Here is a 14706-nt window from a genome sequence, read left to right on the forward strand (position 1 = left end):
CCCAATTGCCGGGGGCGGCGCCCGCGAAAGCCTGGCTCTGATTGGTCACGCCATCTATCTGCTTCTGCTCCAGGTCTCGCCTCGGGGACTGCGAGGTCCCGGCCCGTCCGGGTCCCGGTCCGCGGGGCTGCGGCTGATGGCTGGAGCGTGCGGCGGAGACTGGGCCGTCCGGAATGACTGCCCTGCGCCACAACGGCAGGTCCCTGGCGGTCCGTCCCGGAGGCACCGGCCAGTCCGGGCTGAGCGCTCCGGGCCGGTGGCCGTGACGAGTGACGTCCCCATGGGACCTCCGGGGTGCCTCCCAACTCCGCGGTGAAGCCAAGGTCAGACCCGGCCCCACGCTTTGCTGAGGTTTGGCCCTGGATTGTCCTTTGCCCACTGCGCACAGGGAAGGAGGGAAAGAGGACCTTTGTCCAGATCTGTCCGAAAGTTGGGGGACATTTTTGGGCCAGGAAGAGCCCCAGGGCGAAGCCAAAGCTGAGAGCCTGCCAGCCTGGGGCCAGGCGACTCCCTCGTGCAGGGCCTTTGCTCCTGCTCTTTCCCTGCTCCAAGCAGGGTTCCTCACACGCGGGCTGGATCCCAGGCCCACCTCTCCTGCCTGCCTCCTGTGTTTTTCCTTGCACTTCTCTCTGAAATTAGCTCATTCCCTTATTTTCCTGTTTCCTGTGTGTCTTTCTTCTCACCCACGCTCTGGAAGGGTGGGAGCCTTGGTGATCTGGGCACCAGTTCCCCCAGAACAGAGCCTGGCCCAGAGAAACCCCCCATAGATGCCCAGGAGGCCTAGGGTGGGCGCAGGGTGGGGAGGGCAAGCCTGGCCTTGAAGGGCCCGCCCCCAGGTGAGGAGCTGCGGTCAGTGTTGCAGAATGACTCAGGGGTTCCGTTCAGAAGAGGCTTGTGGAGGGCCCCCCAGGCGACCCCACTGATGCCTGCGTGGCACGGGTGGTCCTTGCAGGGGTTCCCAAGCCCCTGCCCACCTGGACCCAGAGTCACACCCGAGACCGCCTGTGGCTAGGGCTGTTCTGTTCCCGCTGCCCCGATTCCACACCAACTTAAGGGAGACGCCTCGGAACCTCCCCCTGGGGCCCCAGCATGGCGCCCCAGACCTTGTGTGAACCAGCTCCGCCCCTGCCGGCTCTGTGACCTCGGGGAAGCCCTCACCCCCCTCCAGCTCGGGGTCCTCTTCCCCGACGTGAGCAATGACACTGCCTTCTGTGTGGGGTGGGGGGTCCCACAGACAACGGGGACAACGTGGTAGGTGCTTGGCACCCTGGATCCCCCTCCTGCAGCCTGACGGCTTCCCTTCCACCTGGACCCACCTGGGCTCTTCCCCACGTGGCCTGCTGGCAGAGTCCCCTGTTCCCAGCCTTCTTCCTAGCTACCTGGGAGACCTGACCTGAGACTCCCCTCTTCCCCAGGCCCAGGCCCTCCTGCCCCATCTCCTGGCCGCCTCACCCCACTGTCCTACCCCTACTCTGGAATCTGGTGGGACTGGGTGTTTGAGGGCCTGTGAGTGCCGGGCTCTGTGCCCTACTGCCTGCCCTGCCTGAGCTCACAGCAGAGGGAACATCTGGTGGGTTCCAGTGGTTCTGCAGGTCAGTGTGGGAGGGTCAGTGGCCCTCCCAGCCCTGGCAACCTTGCCTCTGCCTCACTCTTGGGCTGCATGGCCTCGTGGACCTCCCTAGGCCCATCCGGTACCTGCAGGTGCCGCTGGAGCACAGGGTCCACGTGGCCCTGATGCGTGGGAGCTGAGCTTGGCCCCTTCCTGGCCCCTCCCTGCAAAGAAGACTCAGCTGACAGCCAGGCTGCGCCATCCTTGCAGGGCAGGCCTAGGCCCTGGGGGTGGCAGTGCGAGTGCGCAGCCCGCTAGAGCGCAGGGCCGGTCCACGGTCGTCCAGCGCATGCCTGAGTCGGCCCCGGTGCGCTCCGGCCTCGGTGTGTTGAGGTTGGCCTGGTCACCATCGCTGTACCACCAGCTGGCGCGTGAGGGCTCGCGGCTGCAGCTGGCAGAGATGTGGGCCATCGGCGCAGGGCGTTCAGCCATGGGGCGTGTGGTGCAGCGTGCTGAAGCCACAGCCCTCCTGGTTGTGGACACCGCCGGAGCCCTGGAACGTGTACCCTGTACGGTGTGGGCCGTGGCACTGCAGCCCTTCAGCTGCACCCCCGTCCTGGATCCTGGCCATCTGGGCCCCCCGGCAGGTGGTCCGGGAGGAACATCCTTTCCCAGAGAGCTGAGGCTGGCAGAAGTAGGCTGAGAAGTTGGGGACTCTGGGGTCCCAACCTTCTTCCCAGCCCCTAGCCCGGGAAGCATGTCAGCACACCACGATGCTTGTGGGCAGGGGGGTGGTACGAAAGCCCCCAGCCCTCCCAGGCACTCACCTGCGGCCCTGAGTACAGGCCGAGAGGTAGAGCCAATAAAACCGGTCTCCCTGGTCCACGCGGAAGCTGTCATAGCGGGCCCGCAGCGAGTGGTTGCCCACGTCCCGCAGATCCACCGTCAGCTCGCTGTGCAGGCCGGGCTGGGAGGTCAGGCCCAAGATGTGTTCCAGCCCCGGCCAGTGGTCACCCAGGCTCAGGCCTGCCCTGTGTTCTCAACAAGGCCCCGGGGCCCTGGCTGCACGGCCTTCCTACCTCCCCAGTCTCCAAAGCCCTCTTTGTACTCCTGCCGGCACCTCTCAAATTCCAGCAGCCTCTCCCCGCCCGTCTCAACTCTGAATCACCGTCCAACCACTGTCTGCACGCTTGTCACAGAACCTGGGGTGGGGCGAGGACGTCAGCGCCTCCCGTGCTGGCTGGGCCTGGGTGGGTCGGAGGGGCCTGCCCCTCCACGGTCCAGGCGGGAGGGATGTCCGCTCTCCCCTAAGCACTCTTTATATGTTTGAGAAATGAAACCTTGTTGTTTTTCTGTTTGTCAGTGTAATACAAACTTGCATTGGAATCACTAACATTCTCAGAAATAGGGTGAAGACTCACAGTAACTCCCCAGGCCTCAGGCTGACGGCTTCAATTTAATGGATGTTATTTTATACTTAACTTGTATCCTGGCCATCTTTGTTCCCTTGGAAGTAGACTTCTCTTCTCCTTTCCTGACTGTAGCCAGCGCCCAGAGAGCATCTCTGTTCCAGGTGCAGGTGTCTGAGGATGGCCTCTGGCCTGGCCCCGCCCTTCCCTCCCAACAGCCCACGGTAACATCTGTTTTTGCCAAAGTGATACACGAACTGCAGGCTGCTCTCCTGGACGGGGCACTGGCTCCTCTGGCTGGCTGGCATACACACCTCTGGGGCCCTCTGGTTCTCCACCCAGATCTGAGAGCAGCCTCTCCCTGGGGAAGACTTGGGCCAGGAGGGGTCAGAGTTGTCTGGGTGACCAGACCCAGAGCCCGAGAAGGGCCCGTGGACAGTCCAGCAGGTGACTTACAACCTTGGTCCTGGCAGACGCGCAGCCACTGTCCTCTCGCCTTGGGCCACACCTGCCTCAGGCCTCTTCCCTTCTGGAAGCCGCTGGCCTTCAGGCTCCTAGCACTTGCCGGCCCCCAGCCCTCCGTCAGACCCTCGATTCCTCCTGTCGCCCCTGGACCCACCTCTCCCTGTGGGTCCAACATGGCCTTCACCTGCTGCCCTAGGAGGGTCTGCCTTGGCTTCCCCGCCTCCCTCGCTCGGCCCAGCTGGCCCCCCTAACACCAGCCTGGAGGGGGCCTGGTCCTTGCCTGCCCCTCCCCCAGGCTGTTTAGGGCAGGCACCCAGGTGGGTCCTCAGGGGAGTGAGAAGCCTGCAGGGTGCAGACCTGTGGGTGACAGCTCCGAGGCCACCCAGCCATTACGCACTGGGCCCCTTCCACTCCCCCACACCCGGCCAGACCCTGGGGTCCCAGCAGGACCGCCTGGACCTGTGGAGAGAAGACCCCGGGCAGAGGGAAGCTCAGTAGCCCCTGGAGCCCCTGGCCCACCATGGGCCCACCACCCACTCCTACCAGCCTTTGACGATGTGCCTCAGAGCTGGCCCAGGGCAGAGAGGCACAGAAGAGCCCCGAGACCCAGCGCAGGGCAGGCGGCCATGCTTCCTGGGGGGCAAACACGTGGAGAAGCGCCACCCCGCCGCCTCCTGCCGCGCCCCCGGGGCGGCCCACACGCCTCTCCATGCCCACTGTCGTCGCCTTTCTGGGCGATGTGAGCCGCCGGTCCCCACTGAGTTTTGTTCAAGGTGCTGGGCTCGCTCCCACCTCCTCCCCTCCGGCATGCCAGGGTGTGGGGCTGGGCAGGGAGGGGAGCCCCAGGGTGCGGACTAGAAGGGAGGGCAGGGGTCCACAAGGGATGGGTGGGTACCACCAACATCCTGATGCCCTTCCCCACCCTCCCTGTCACTTGAGTCCCATTCCCGCACATTTCACAAAGCAGGCTTCCAAAATTAGATTTTATTTCAGTCTCTAAGGGACGTGTACACGAGCGTGTGAATGACAAGGACATGGCCCAGCCCAAGGCTCCTTGGGCCAAATTGTGGCCATGGCTTTCACCTGATTTAGACACTGAGTCAACACAGACACAACCAAACGTGGCCCTGGGCCCCTGACGGGATGCACAGATGCTACGTCGAAAACAGGTGACCAGGACACGACGCAAACAGGTAATGACCGGGGTCAAGTGCTGTATGGGGCCAGCTCGACCTTGGGCCCAGCTGCACCCAACGCGGTTCCTGTGCAAACTGGCGGCCCTGGTGGGTCGCTGCCAGCCATCCACTGAGGGTCGGGGTGACCCCCAGGTCCCACCACTAGCTGCACAGGAAGCAGGTTCAACCGCCTGTGGGCCAGGCAGGCTCCACCCCGAGAGGGCGGCGGCCCTGCAGCCCCCACGGCTGGAGGTAGACCACGGGGGCAGCTGGACGGGCAGCGGTTGGAGGCCAGCCTGGCTGCCCATGGCCGAAACTGACCCTTGCCACACCCCTGTCTTCCTGGGACCGAGACCCCAAGAGAAAGGTGTTCTCTTTGTCCCAACCAGATTTAAGGCTAGTATTTCCTGACATTTGCTTCGGTTTAAGTTAAAAATACCTGAGTAGAAAAGTTTCAGACACTTTTAAAAGCCAGAAACGCACAACCTCTGTAGGCACAGCCGTTGCTGGCGCTCACCCGGGGCCGCCAAGGAGCCACGCGAAGGGCTGCACGGGCCAAGCTGCCCTTCCCCGCGTGCTGGCCCGGCACCCCCGCGAGGCGCCGCCTGCGACGCGGAGAGAAGGCACAGTGAGGTAGGGGCTGGCCGGCTGCGGCCCACCGCACCTCACCCCTCCCCCGCCAGCTCATCCCGGGCCGGTGAACTTCCCAGCGGCCGCAGGGAGGGGGTGGAGGGGGGCTGCTGGGAAGCCCGAGCTCAGACAGTGAAATAATTCTTTATTTGGGCGGGTTGGGAGAGGGCAGGTGAGGCTAGGCCGGACCCCCATGGGGGGTGGCACCCAGGAGCTCCTCAGGGGGCCGGCCCCCCGTGCCCCTCGGCCGTGTCACAGGAGCAGCCGCGGGCAGCCCCCTGGACGGACGTGGTGGCTCCCTCTGTCCTTCCTACTTGTGCGGCCAGGCCTCGGAGGCCCTCTGCAGGCAGTACTGGGCGGCAGGCAGTGACAAGACCAGGCTGCTGGCACGGCGCCCCATCCAGTACAGGCCGTAGCCCAGGAGGCCCAGGAAGGCGGCCTTCGCGGCCAGCCAGGACACTCTGCCACAGACGGACGGCGGGGGGACGCTGGGGAAGGGAGGGCGGGCTGGGCCTGGCTGGGGACGCACAATCCCCCAGCCCCCAGCCCGGCTCCACGTGGGTGGGGTGGGGCGGGACGGAGACGGAGGGCTGGGTGGGCGGCACTCACGTCATTATCTCCTGGATGTTGAGGTCGGTGGTCCAGTTCTTCTCGATGCCGGGGACGTGGCCCATGCCCACGACGCCCACCACCACGGAGGGGACGCACTTCCTGGGCTCGGCTGCAGGGGGGAGAGACGCATCAGCACTGCCCACCCGACTGGCCCTGGCGGGTCCCCAGCGACTACCCCGCAGCCCGTCCTCACCGTCAGAGGCACGGGGCAGCTCCAGGCGCCGGGCCGCCTGCCTCAGCATGTAGGTCAGATAGATGTCCCGCTCAGACACGATGGTGCGGTGCAGGTCGGGGAACTCGCCGATCATCTCGGCCATCATCTGCTCCAGCAGGTCCTTCTGCTTGCACCGCTCCACGTCATCCTTGCTGGGGGAGAAGGGCGTGCTGCCAGCCCGAGGGACGGCTGACCCAGGGCGGGGACCTCGCACCTTCTGTCTGGGATCCTGGCAGGAGGAAGGGCTGGGGAGGCCCTTTGAGAGGAGGCTCCACCCGAGAATGAGAGGCGTTTGCCGTGTGGCGGTCTGGGCCAGGCCAGGGTGGACCAAGTGCTCTGTGGGTATCTCAGGCCACTGGTCACCATTCCCGGGCCGGGAGGCCGAGGGGCCCTACCTGATAGGGTCCGACAGGAAACACAGGCCCCAGGCCAGCTTGATCTTCTGCCAGAAAGAGAGGGCGGCGATGGCCCTCTTGAAGGTGACGGGGATAGGCCGGTCGCCCAGGTGGAACTTGCAGAAAGGCACCTTGCTGGCCTGGGCAGAGGCTGGGTGTTGGCGGGGGAGCCTCAGGCCCCGGGCAGCTCCCAAGCGCCGAGCCCCCTCTGCCCCCCGGCCGGGCCCGGGCCCACCTCCTTGAAAGCCTCCCTGAACTCGCCGCCAGGGGCCATGCCCAGCTGCTCAGTGATGTGGGCGGACACCTTCAGCAGCAGCATCTGCATGAGTCCCGACATGACCCCGTTCTGCAGGGAGAGGCCCGGTCAGCCGGCGTGCGGCAGAGCGTGATGTGCCTGCGGCCCTGCGGGAGGCCTGCCCTGTGCTCTGGGGAGGAGCGAGGGCCACGCTGACGTCCAGCAGGGCCTCATGGTGGGCGCCTCACCCACGGTGCACGCTCAGAGGCCCCTCCCGGCCCTTCAGACGACCTTCCCAGAGCAGGCCCACCGCAGGCCATGCAGTCTCAGACCGGCTGCCTGGCCTCTGCCCCACGGGTGCCCCCTTTCCCCCCTCACCCCTCCAGGCCAGACCCCCAGCTCCTCTGCCCACATCCCCCTTGGGGCACCTGTCAGTGTGAGTGGACTTGGGTTCTGGGTCCAGAGCCCCTGCGTGAGGCACAGTGGGGTCGCAGCTCTGGGCCACATGACAAGCTGAGGCCCCACCCCCGCCCCTGGTGACCTGCCAGCACACTCCGGGGCCCTCAGGGTCCCTGACCAGCTCCTGCCTTGGGGTTGGGGCCTCAGCCGCCTCTCCTCACTGTCCCTCGGGCCAGGGTCCCCACGGGGCGGGCACGCGCACCTGCCTGACGGCCTGCTGCAGCTTCTCCAGGCTGATCTCCTTGGCCTCACGCAGCAGTGTGCGCTCGTCCATCTTCAGCATGGACACGCGGTACTGGCACAGCTCGACCACCACCACGTCGGGCTGCACCTCCCGGATGGTCTGCGACGGACATGCCAGCTCACCGCGGGCCCCATGGGCAGAGCCACGCCGGACCCGGAGGCCCACCCCCAGGTCGACCCCACCGCCGCTCAGCCGCCGTGGAGATAGCTCGGTGCCGGAAGTAACTACGGCGGGAGGGACGGCCCGGGTCTGCGTGTCCTGCCGCAGCAGCAGTGGCGGCTCACGGGCCTCACCTTCGCCACGTCCTTCTTGCTGTCGTCGCTGAAGTGGGCCGTGCCCACCACGTACACGCGGCTCCCATCCTCGGCCACCAGCTCAGTCACCGTGCGCGGCAGGTTGGGCCGCTCTTGCCGCCTCTTCAGCTTCATCTCCAGGAGCAGGTGGAAAGCGTCCACGTCGGCTGCAGGGACAGCAAGGCCCGGCTTGGGGCCATCCTCCCACACGGGCAGCCTGGGCCTCCGGGGCGCAGGGACGGGGGTGCGTGCTGCCCCGCGGAACGCGGACGCACGTGGGGGCCTCTCCGGGCCTCGAGCCACTGGTACTTGCTCACCAGGACGTGCGGCCAGGCCCCACGCCAAGGGGAGCCCCCAGGCCGCCGAGGGGCCCAGGACGGGGTGGGGCTGTGCAGGGCACCCGGCCTCCACACCTGAGGAGGGGGCTCCTGCCACAGCCCTGCTCGCACTCAAGAACCCCCCCCCGCCACCCCCCAAGGGTGGGCCGGGGCCCTGTGGTCCACCACCACAGGCTCTGGAGATCACCCAGCCCAAGCCCCTCCCGCCCGGCACGGTGACCCAGGGAGCACGCACACAGGTTCTGGGGCTCTCCGGGGAGCACCCTGGGCACCACCTCCGAACCCCCTGAAGTCACGATGGGCTCTGTGCTGGCCTGCGGAGGGAAGGGGAGCGTTCGAGCGGCGGTGCTCGCCTCTCCGGGGCCTGCCGGGACTCGTGCGGCTGCCCCACCAAGCCCCAGAGCCTGCCGGCTGTGTCCCCCAGACGATCCCCTCACAGGCGGCCCGCCCTCAGGGCGCCCTGTGGCTGTGTCCCCCCAGACGATCCCCTCACATGCGGCCCGCCCTCAGGGCGCCCTGCCCCGGGCCCTCAGCTGACTAGCAACATCCCAGGAAGACCAGTGAGGGGCTTCTCTGCACAGAGGCCAGAGGGACCCCAGGGAGCCTCACGGGGGGAGCCCCACTCTCCGCGGGGCCGCCCCGGCCCCCGCCCCCGCCCTCGCTCCCCGGCCCCCCAGCCCAGGGCTCTGACCTCGCGAAGGGGCTGTTCGTCCTGCCCCTCCATGGCGGGCGGTGGCTCCCGGCACCGACGAGTGAAGCCTGAGGAAACACAGGAGCTGCGTCCTCACCTGGAGCCCCGGGGCCGGGCACGGGGGTCAGTGCCCCGTGGTGCTGCGTCCATCGGGAATGATCCGTGGGCAGGACCTCGGCCCTGGGCACAGGTGATCTCGGGATCTGCGGTGCGGGGCTGAGAGCAGGCTGGGGACACCCGGGCGGCGAGCCTGAGTCGCCCGAGAGCAGGACGTGCCGCCCGGCCCCCCGCTCGCCCAGCAGGGGGTTACCCCCGGGGGCAGCCGGCCAGACCTGGGGGCCTCCTGTTTGACTTTGGAATACAACACAATTTATAAAATTCCCTAAAAACACAAAACCAGGCGGCAGAAGTGAACCTGTGTGCTGGGTGGCGCGGAAGGCGGTGCGGCTGCAGCCCCGCTTTCAGGAGCCACATGTGGCGATAATACGTGTTACCAGCAGCATCACACAGGCGTCGGCACAGACTCAGGAGGGGCAGGGGGAGGGATGGCGAACAGCACAGGTGTGCCGTCGTCACTGAGAACCGAGACTTCTTCTGGTTGGAGAAAAGAGGCACAAACTCGAAGAAGCTGAGCTAGGAGCCGAGCCCCCGAGGTCACGTGGGAGCCGCTTGTGCTGTCCCTTCCGGAGGGGAGACGGGGTGCAGGAGCCCAGCAAGGCTGTTCTCAGCAGAGGGAAGATCCCCGCTGGGCCCGGGACACGGTGTCCTGGACATCCGCCACACGGACTTCACCCGAACCTCCCAAGGTCCTGCCGGAAACTCAAACCAGAGTCTGACAGAGCCTCCGGTTCCAGCTCTGAGTTTAGAGCCGGGGTCTGGCCGCCAAAGGACAGGGGGCTTGGCACCCGCGGGAGAACCTGACAGATGACTGGAGGCCGTCCCGTGAGGAACGAGTCTAATTTGGTTTCAGTCGTGGGCGCCGTATCGTGGGTTTTTAGAGTCCGTGTCTGTCACACGTGAACCGACGGGACATGCCGGGAGGCCCCATGCGGGCAGTGGGACACCCCCGGGGCGCCTGTCAGTTTCACTGTTGCACTTTCACAACAAAGAGAAAAAACAAATAATAAATAAACACGACGCTAGGTCAAGTTCCTTCCCCCTCGTACCCGTGACCCTGAGCCCAGCCCTAACCCGGGCTCTGTTCCCAGCCTGCTTGGAGCTCCGCTTCCTCGCCTGCGGCCGGCAGGACAGGCTCGGGCAGGTGGCTCAGCGCAGGGGCAGCCCATCCTGAGGACGAGGACGGCTGTGCTTTCTGGAAGAAATGAGGTTGGGGGAAGGGTCTGGAAGAGAAACTGGCTCAGGATCAGAAGGGGGCAGGCCTGCCAGCGGAGAAGGGCGGCAGGCAGAGCCGTGGGCCTCCGCACGGGGCAGGGGAGCCGGCTCTGGGGTCTGAGCCCGGCCTGGGCCCCCGGGCGCCCCGCCATCGGGGAAGGAGCCGCAGCACGGGGGCGCCCGGTCCCCAGGGGCGGCGGCTCACCCGGCCTCACCACTCCCAGGGCCGCCTCCTTCCCACTTCACAGACGAAGGCGCTCCACTGATGCAAGGCACCGACCGAAATAGAAACAGGAAGCTGTGTGTGCTGCCGGGCTGGGGCCCGCCTGCCTCTCAGGTTCCCGAGCCCAGGAGAGCATCCCCCCGGTCCGCTTCACACAGGGCTGCCAAAGTACTAGAGAAACTTCTCAAGGGAGCGTCCAGTGCTGCCCTGGGAAGCCTGCGTGACAGGCGGTAAGAGGAGGGCCACCGAGGCCTCAGCCTCCCTCCCACAGGGGTGGGGGTCACAGGTCTGGGTCGGCCCTGCCCTTGCCCTCCCTGCACTTGGCCTGGCCAGGCCAGGCCAGACTCACTCTGTCCCCAGGGGGCAGACGAGCCTCGAGCCCCGAGATGGCTGGGCCACCAACCGCAGCACCAGGACCCAGGTCCCCTCGAGCTCGCTGGGATGGGTGCCTGGCCTGGGAGGGGTCAGGCAGGAAGGCCACCGAGGCCCCTTCAGGGCCAAGAGCCTGTGATTCTGAGAAGCGTCTCTGATGTTATCACATGCACACACTTCCCAATATCCTGGTTTCCTGCAACCTCCGCCAGGGCCCCTGCTGCTACCCTTGTAGGATGTATCAGTAAGTTCAGTGGGTCATCAATCCCTCCACCCCTAGGCAGCCCCGCTCACCATGATGCATTTTCAAATATTTACGGCTGGGATCCGAGCCTCTCTAAATATTTACGGGAGGGGAGCAAAGGGCCCAACGCCATAGAACCCCGGGCCCGGCCTCCATCTCCCACACCCGCAGGCTGTGTTTCTGGCCACAAAATCTCTGGACGACGGGTCCTGGCTGCTCATCACACCACCACAGGCTGCAGCGACCAGTGACCCCAGGCTAACACCTCGCGGGGAGATCGACGTGCCCGCTCCTAAAGCCAGTCTCCAGCGCCCAGCTCCCACCAGCCAGCACAGCCCCAGGGAGCCCGGAACCAGGCTTCCGCCCAGCAACCTGGCCACGCCGCGGCCACCAACGCTGAGACCCTGGGGAGCCTGGCACAAAGGAGACCCTTCTGCCCGATTCCGGTGCTCACCCCCCCCAAGAGGCGTCACTGCTGAGCCGGACTGTCCACGGAGCACCGCCTGGGGAGGCATCAGGCTCAGTGGCGGGAAAGGCCTCCTGAGCCTGGCCACCAGAGGCCAACCCTCTAGGCGGCTGCCAGCACCTGTCCCGCGGGGGACGGCCACAGGGTTGGCCAGATCTCAGGCTGCTGCTTGGCGCGGCACGGCCTTGGGCAAGTCGTTCCAACCCGCCAGGCTCTTAGCTCCTGCCTTTAGGGCCGAGGTGGTTAGAACAGCCACCCAGCCACCCACGAGCAGCACGAAGCGTGCCACACTGAGATGTCACCTCAGCTTCCCTCTGCTGGGGCATGAAGAGAACCAGCCACTTGGTTTCAGGAGACTCGTCCACAGAGAGGGACCCCACCCTTATCTGGCTCCACGCAGATGACAGCGCCACCCACGCGCTTCTAGGAAAACGAACTCCAAATCCGAGGGAATCCCTGACCCCCGTGAGGACCTATCTTGTCGGGTTCACCAGAGAATGCACCTGCTCACAGGGCAGGGAGAGCCCCACTTGCATTAGGGACCCCCAGGGAACGTGTCAAGGTGCTCTTGTTGGATGGGGTGTTAGCGTAGGAAACGGTTTGCTGGGTGCCCCTGGCAGGACAGACTTGAGGACACCGGACAGTGCAGGCTGCGTGGCAGGCCACGGGCTCCCGCCTGCCCGGTCCAGGCAGCTGTCCCCTTCCAGGGACGGCTATGGACTGAATTGTGTCCCCTCATAGTTTGAAGCCCTAACCCCAGTGGGGGTGAAATTGGGAGGCGGGGACTTTGAGAGATGGTGAGGGTTGGGTGAGGTCATGAGGCTGTGCCCCAGGATGGGATCAGAGCCTTCCTGGGAAGAGACCCGGGAGAGCTGCCCGGTGAGGATACAGTGAGAAGGCAGCTGTCTGGAGACCAGGAAGAAAGACCCCTCACCAGCTACCAAATCAGCCAGCACCTTGATCTTGACTTTTCCGTCTCCAGAACTGTGAGAAAACCGTTAAGCCCCCTTCAGTGGTATGTTGTCATGATTGCAGAGCAGACTGAGACAGCCATGCTCTCTCGTTCACCCCTCTAAAAATTAGGAAGCCAGAAACTGCCTCCCAGACCAAGAGCTGACCAGCACCAGATGGAGTTCCCAGAAAAAACATCTCCCAACCAACCCACTAGGCCTGCTCACAAAGCCAAGGGTTCCAAACTGGACAGACTAGCGGGCTGGAGACCTGGGAGGCAGCAGGGTGTGGCCCAAAGCCCTGACCCCCTACATCCATCCCCACTTCTGAAGTCTGGGCACCTTGGCCACCGGAGACCCTCCTGGGTCTGGCAGGCTCTGCTTTATGGAGGTGTGGCTGAGGGCAGGATGGGGGCAGAGGGCACATGCCAACTCACACCTGAGCCGGAGGCCTACCACACCCGGCAACCCTCTTGGAACCCGGACTCTACCCAGTGCTGGGTCCCCACACTGACCTCCACTGCAGGGTGCTGTGTAGGGGCCTGCCCGCCCACCGTGCCAGGCCCTCTCCTGGCTGCAACATCACCGCCATCCTGTAAGGCTGACCAGTGGCCCCAAGGTCAGGGCTCCCTCCCAGCCACGCAAGGGGGGCAACAGCGGCAAAAGGGAGAGGCCCAGGGAGAGTGGAGCCTGCACAGGAGCGCGCCGAGCTGGTGGCCCGGACATCTTCCTCTCCAGGGGACCCCGAAAGCCAGGAGTATTCAGCCTGGAAACCATCAATCTCCTGATGAGGCTGCCCTGACGCCTAAAGTCAGCCGAGGACTTCTGAGCGAGCTCCTCGCTGAAGGGTGCGCTTTGCTTTCCTTTCTCGGGACAGTTTTCACAAAGACGCATACGTGAACTCTGGGGCTTTGTGGCATGTAAGTTATGTAGCAATATAGCTCTTCACAGAAACAAGGTAAGTAAAGACCTACAAGGCCTCGGAAGTTTGGTCTCCTTTGCCCATATGGCAGCTCTGCTTGCTCGGCTTGAAGGGCAGAGGCCTCCGGCACGCAGAAGGACCCAGGGTCTCCACTGAGACCCTGCCGCCGCCGTCTGGGGAGGAGGGGACCCTGCCCCTCACGCCGGGCCCCCGCCCCCGACTCCGGCCGACCCCGCCCCCGGCCCCGACCCCCGACTCCGGGCCCCGCCCCCCGGCCCCGCCTCCGGCCTGCACCATCCGAGCCCTCGAACCCTCGCGACCCTCGCGGTCGACTCCGGCCCCGCGCGCACTCCTCGGAGGTCGGGGCTGATCCTTCCGGCCCAAGACCTCACGCTTGGGAGCTGGCTGGGCCCGGTCCGATGCGGGGCAGCATCCGACCTGGTCCGCGGGCTGACCTCGACCCGCCGGGGCCCCCGCGCGCCGCCCCCCGCCCCAGGCCCGTGCCGCGCGGCGTACCAAGGCGGGGCGGCGCTCCTCAGCCGGCCTCCATGCGGCTCGTCGCTCCACCAGACGGGGCGGACCGCGGCCGCGGGGCGGGCCGGCCGGACGGGCCGGGGCCGGAGGGCCGGGCGGAGCGCGGCATGCCGGGAAGTGTAGTTCCGCCCGCCTTCGGCCCGCCCTTGCAGCGAGCCTGTCCGGAGCCCGTGGACTACAGTTCCCAGGGGGCCGCGCGCGAGCAGCCGCGGACTTCACTTCCCAGAAGGCCGCGCGCGAGAAAGCCCCGCCCCTCCCCTCCCCGCCTCCAGCGTCGGGATTCGAGGACTCAAGCGGCGTCTAAGAACCCGGGTTCGAGTCCCAGGCTTGCCACCCGACTGGGGCGGCGTTGCGAAGCGCTCCAAAGTTCTCTGGCCGCATCTCCCGCTCAGTAAAAGGGGGTTGACGTTCATATGGCCTGCTATGATACAGAACCGTCAATCCCGCCCGAAGGGGTCAGCGATAGTGCAACGCGAGGAGCAGAGAGTTCGGGTCGTGGATTGCACCCATGTGAGCACCTGGGCCACCCCTCGGCCTGGCGGCTGGGGTCCGGGGAGGCGCGGGCGGGGGCGGTGGGACGGCTGGAGGGGAGGGGGGGGCACAGGGTGAGGGCGGGGCCCCGGGGTGAGGGATAGCCCCGTCTGGCCCGGGCCTGGTCTGGGCCTGCCGGGCCGGCCCACCAGCGGTCCGAGCTGGGCGCCGGGCTTCCCCTCAGGTTCCAGGAAGGGGGTGCTGGCCCAGCCCTTCTGTCCCGCACAGGGTCCGGGTTCCCACATTCTGAGTCTGGGGGTGGCCCTCCTGCAGGCTGGCTGACGTGGGAGGTGATGCCCCGTCCAGTCTCATGCAGGGCAGGCTCCTGTCGGCAGGCGGGGCTCTGTTACGCGAGAGGCTCTGGGTTGACGTTTATCTGCCCGTCTCGTGGTCCAGGACCCCTGTCCTGCCCTCTCTGTCTGG

General features: G+C 66.1%; 1 protein-coding gene and 1 long non-coding RNA gene across 4 annotated transcripts in view; one reads left to right on the forward strand and one right to left on the reverse strand.

The window, feature by feature from the left end:
- LOC132598048 (uncharacterized) overlaps positions 1 to 9862 on the forward strand; it is a 10539-nt gene extending 677 nt beyond the window's left edge. The window contains exons 2-3 of one of the 2 annotated variants that reach the window (XR_011377794.1): positions 74 to 6082; positions 6170 to 9862. This is a non-coding gene — a long non-coding RNA (uncharacterized lncRNA). The remainder of the gene's footprint in view (positions 1 to 73; positions 6083 to 6169) is intronic. The other variant, XR_009565649.1, reaches the window with a different exon arrangement.
- Positions 4388 to 13828, reverse strand: TRABD (TraB domain containing). 2 transcript variants are annotated; one of them, XM_070046558.1, is made up of 10 exons: positions 13735 to 13828; positions 8710 to 8777; positions 8254 to 8332; positions 7681 to 7847; positions 7346 to 7486; positions 6685 to 6795; positions 6450 to 6589; positions 6034 to 6206; positions 5838 to 5949; positions 4388 to 5716 (listed from the first exon to the last, which is right to left on the reverse strand). In XM_070046558.1, exons 2-10 carry the CDS (start codon positions 8740 to 8742, stop codon positions 5539 to 5541), a joined length of 1134 nt encoding a protein of 377 aa, XP_069902659.1. In that variant the 5' UTR covers positions 8743 to 8777; positions 13735 to 13828; the 3' UTR covers positions 4388 to 5538. The 2 variants fall into 2 exon arrangements, with proteins under 2 accessions (XP_069902659.1, XP_030711419.1); XM_030855559.3 differs by lacking the exon at positions 13735 to 13828 and having other exon boundaries at positions 8710 to 13431.
- Positions 13829 to 14706: the final 878 nt, after the last annotated feature.

The sequence above is a fragment of the Globicephala melas genome, chromosome 10 (assembly GCF_963455315.2).
Source record: "Globicephala melas chromosome 10, mGloMel1.2, whole genome shotgun sequence".
Classification (NCBI taxonomy): Eukaryota; Metazoa; Chordata; class Mammalia; order Artiodactyla; family Delphinidae; genus Globicephala; species Globicephala melas.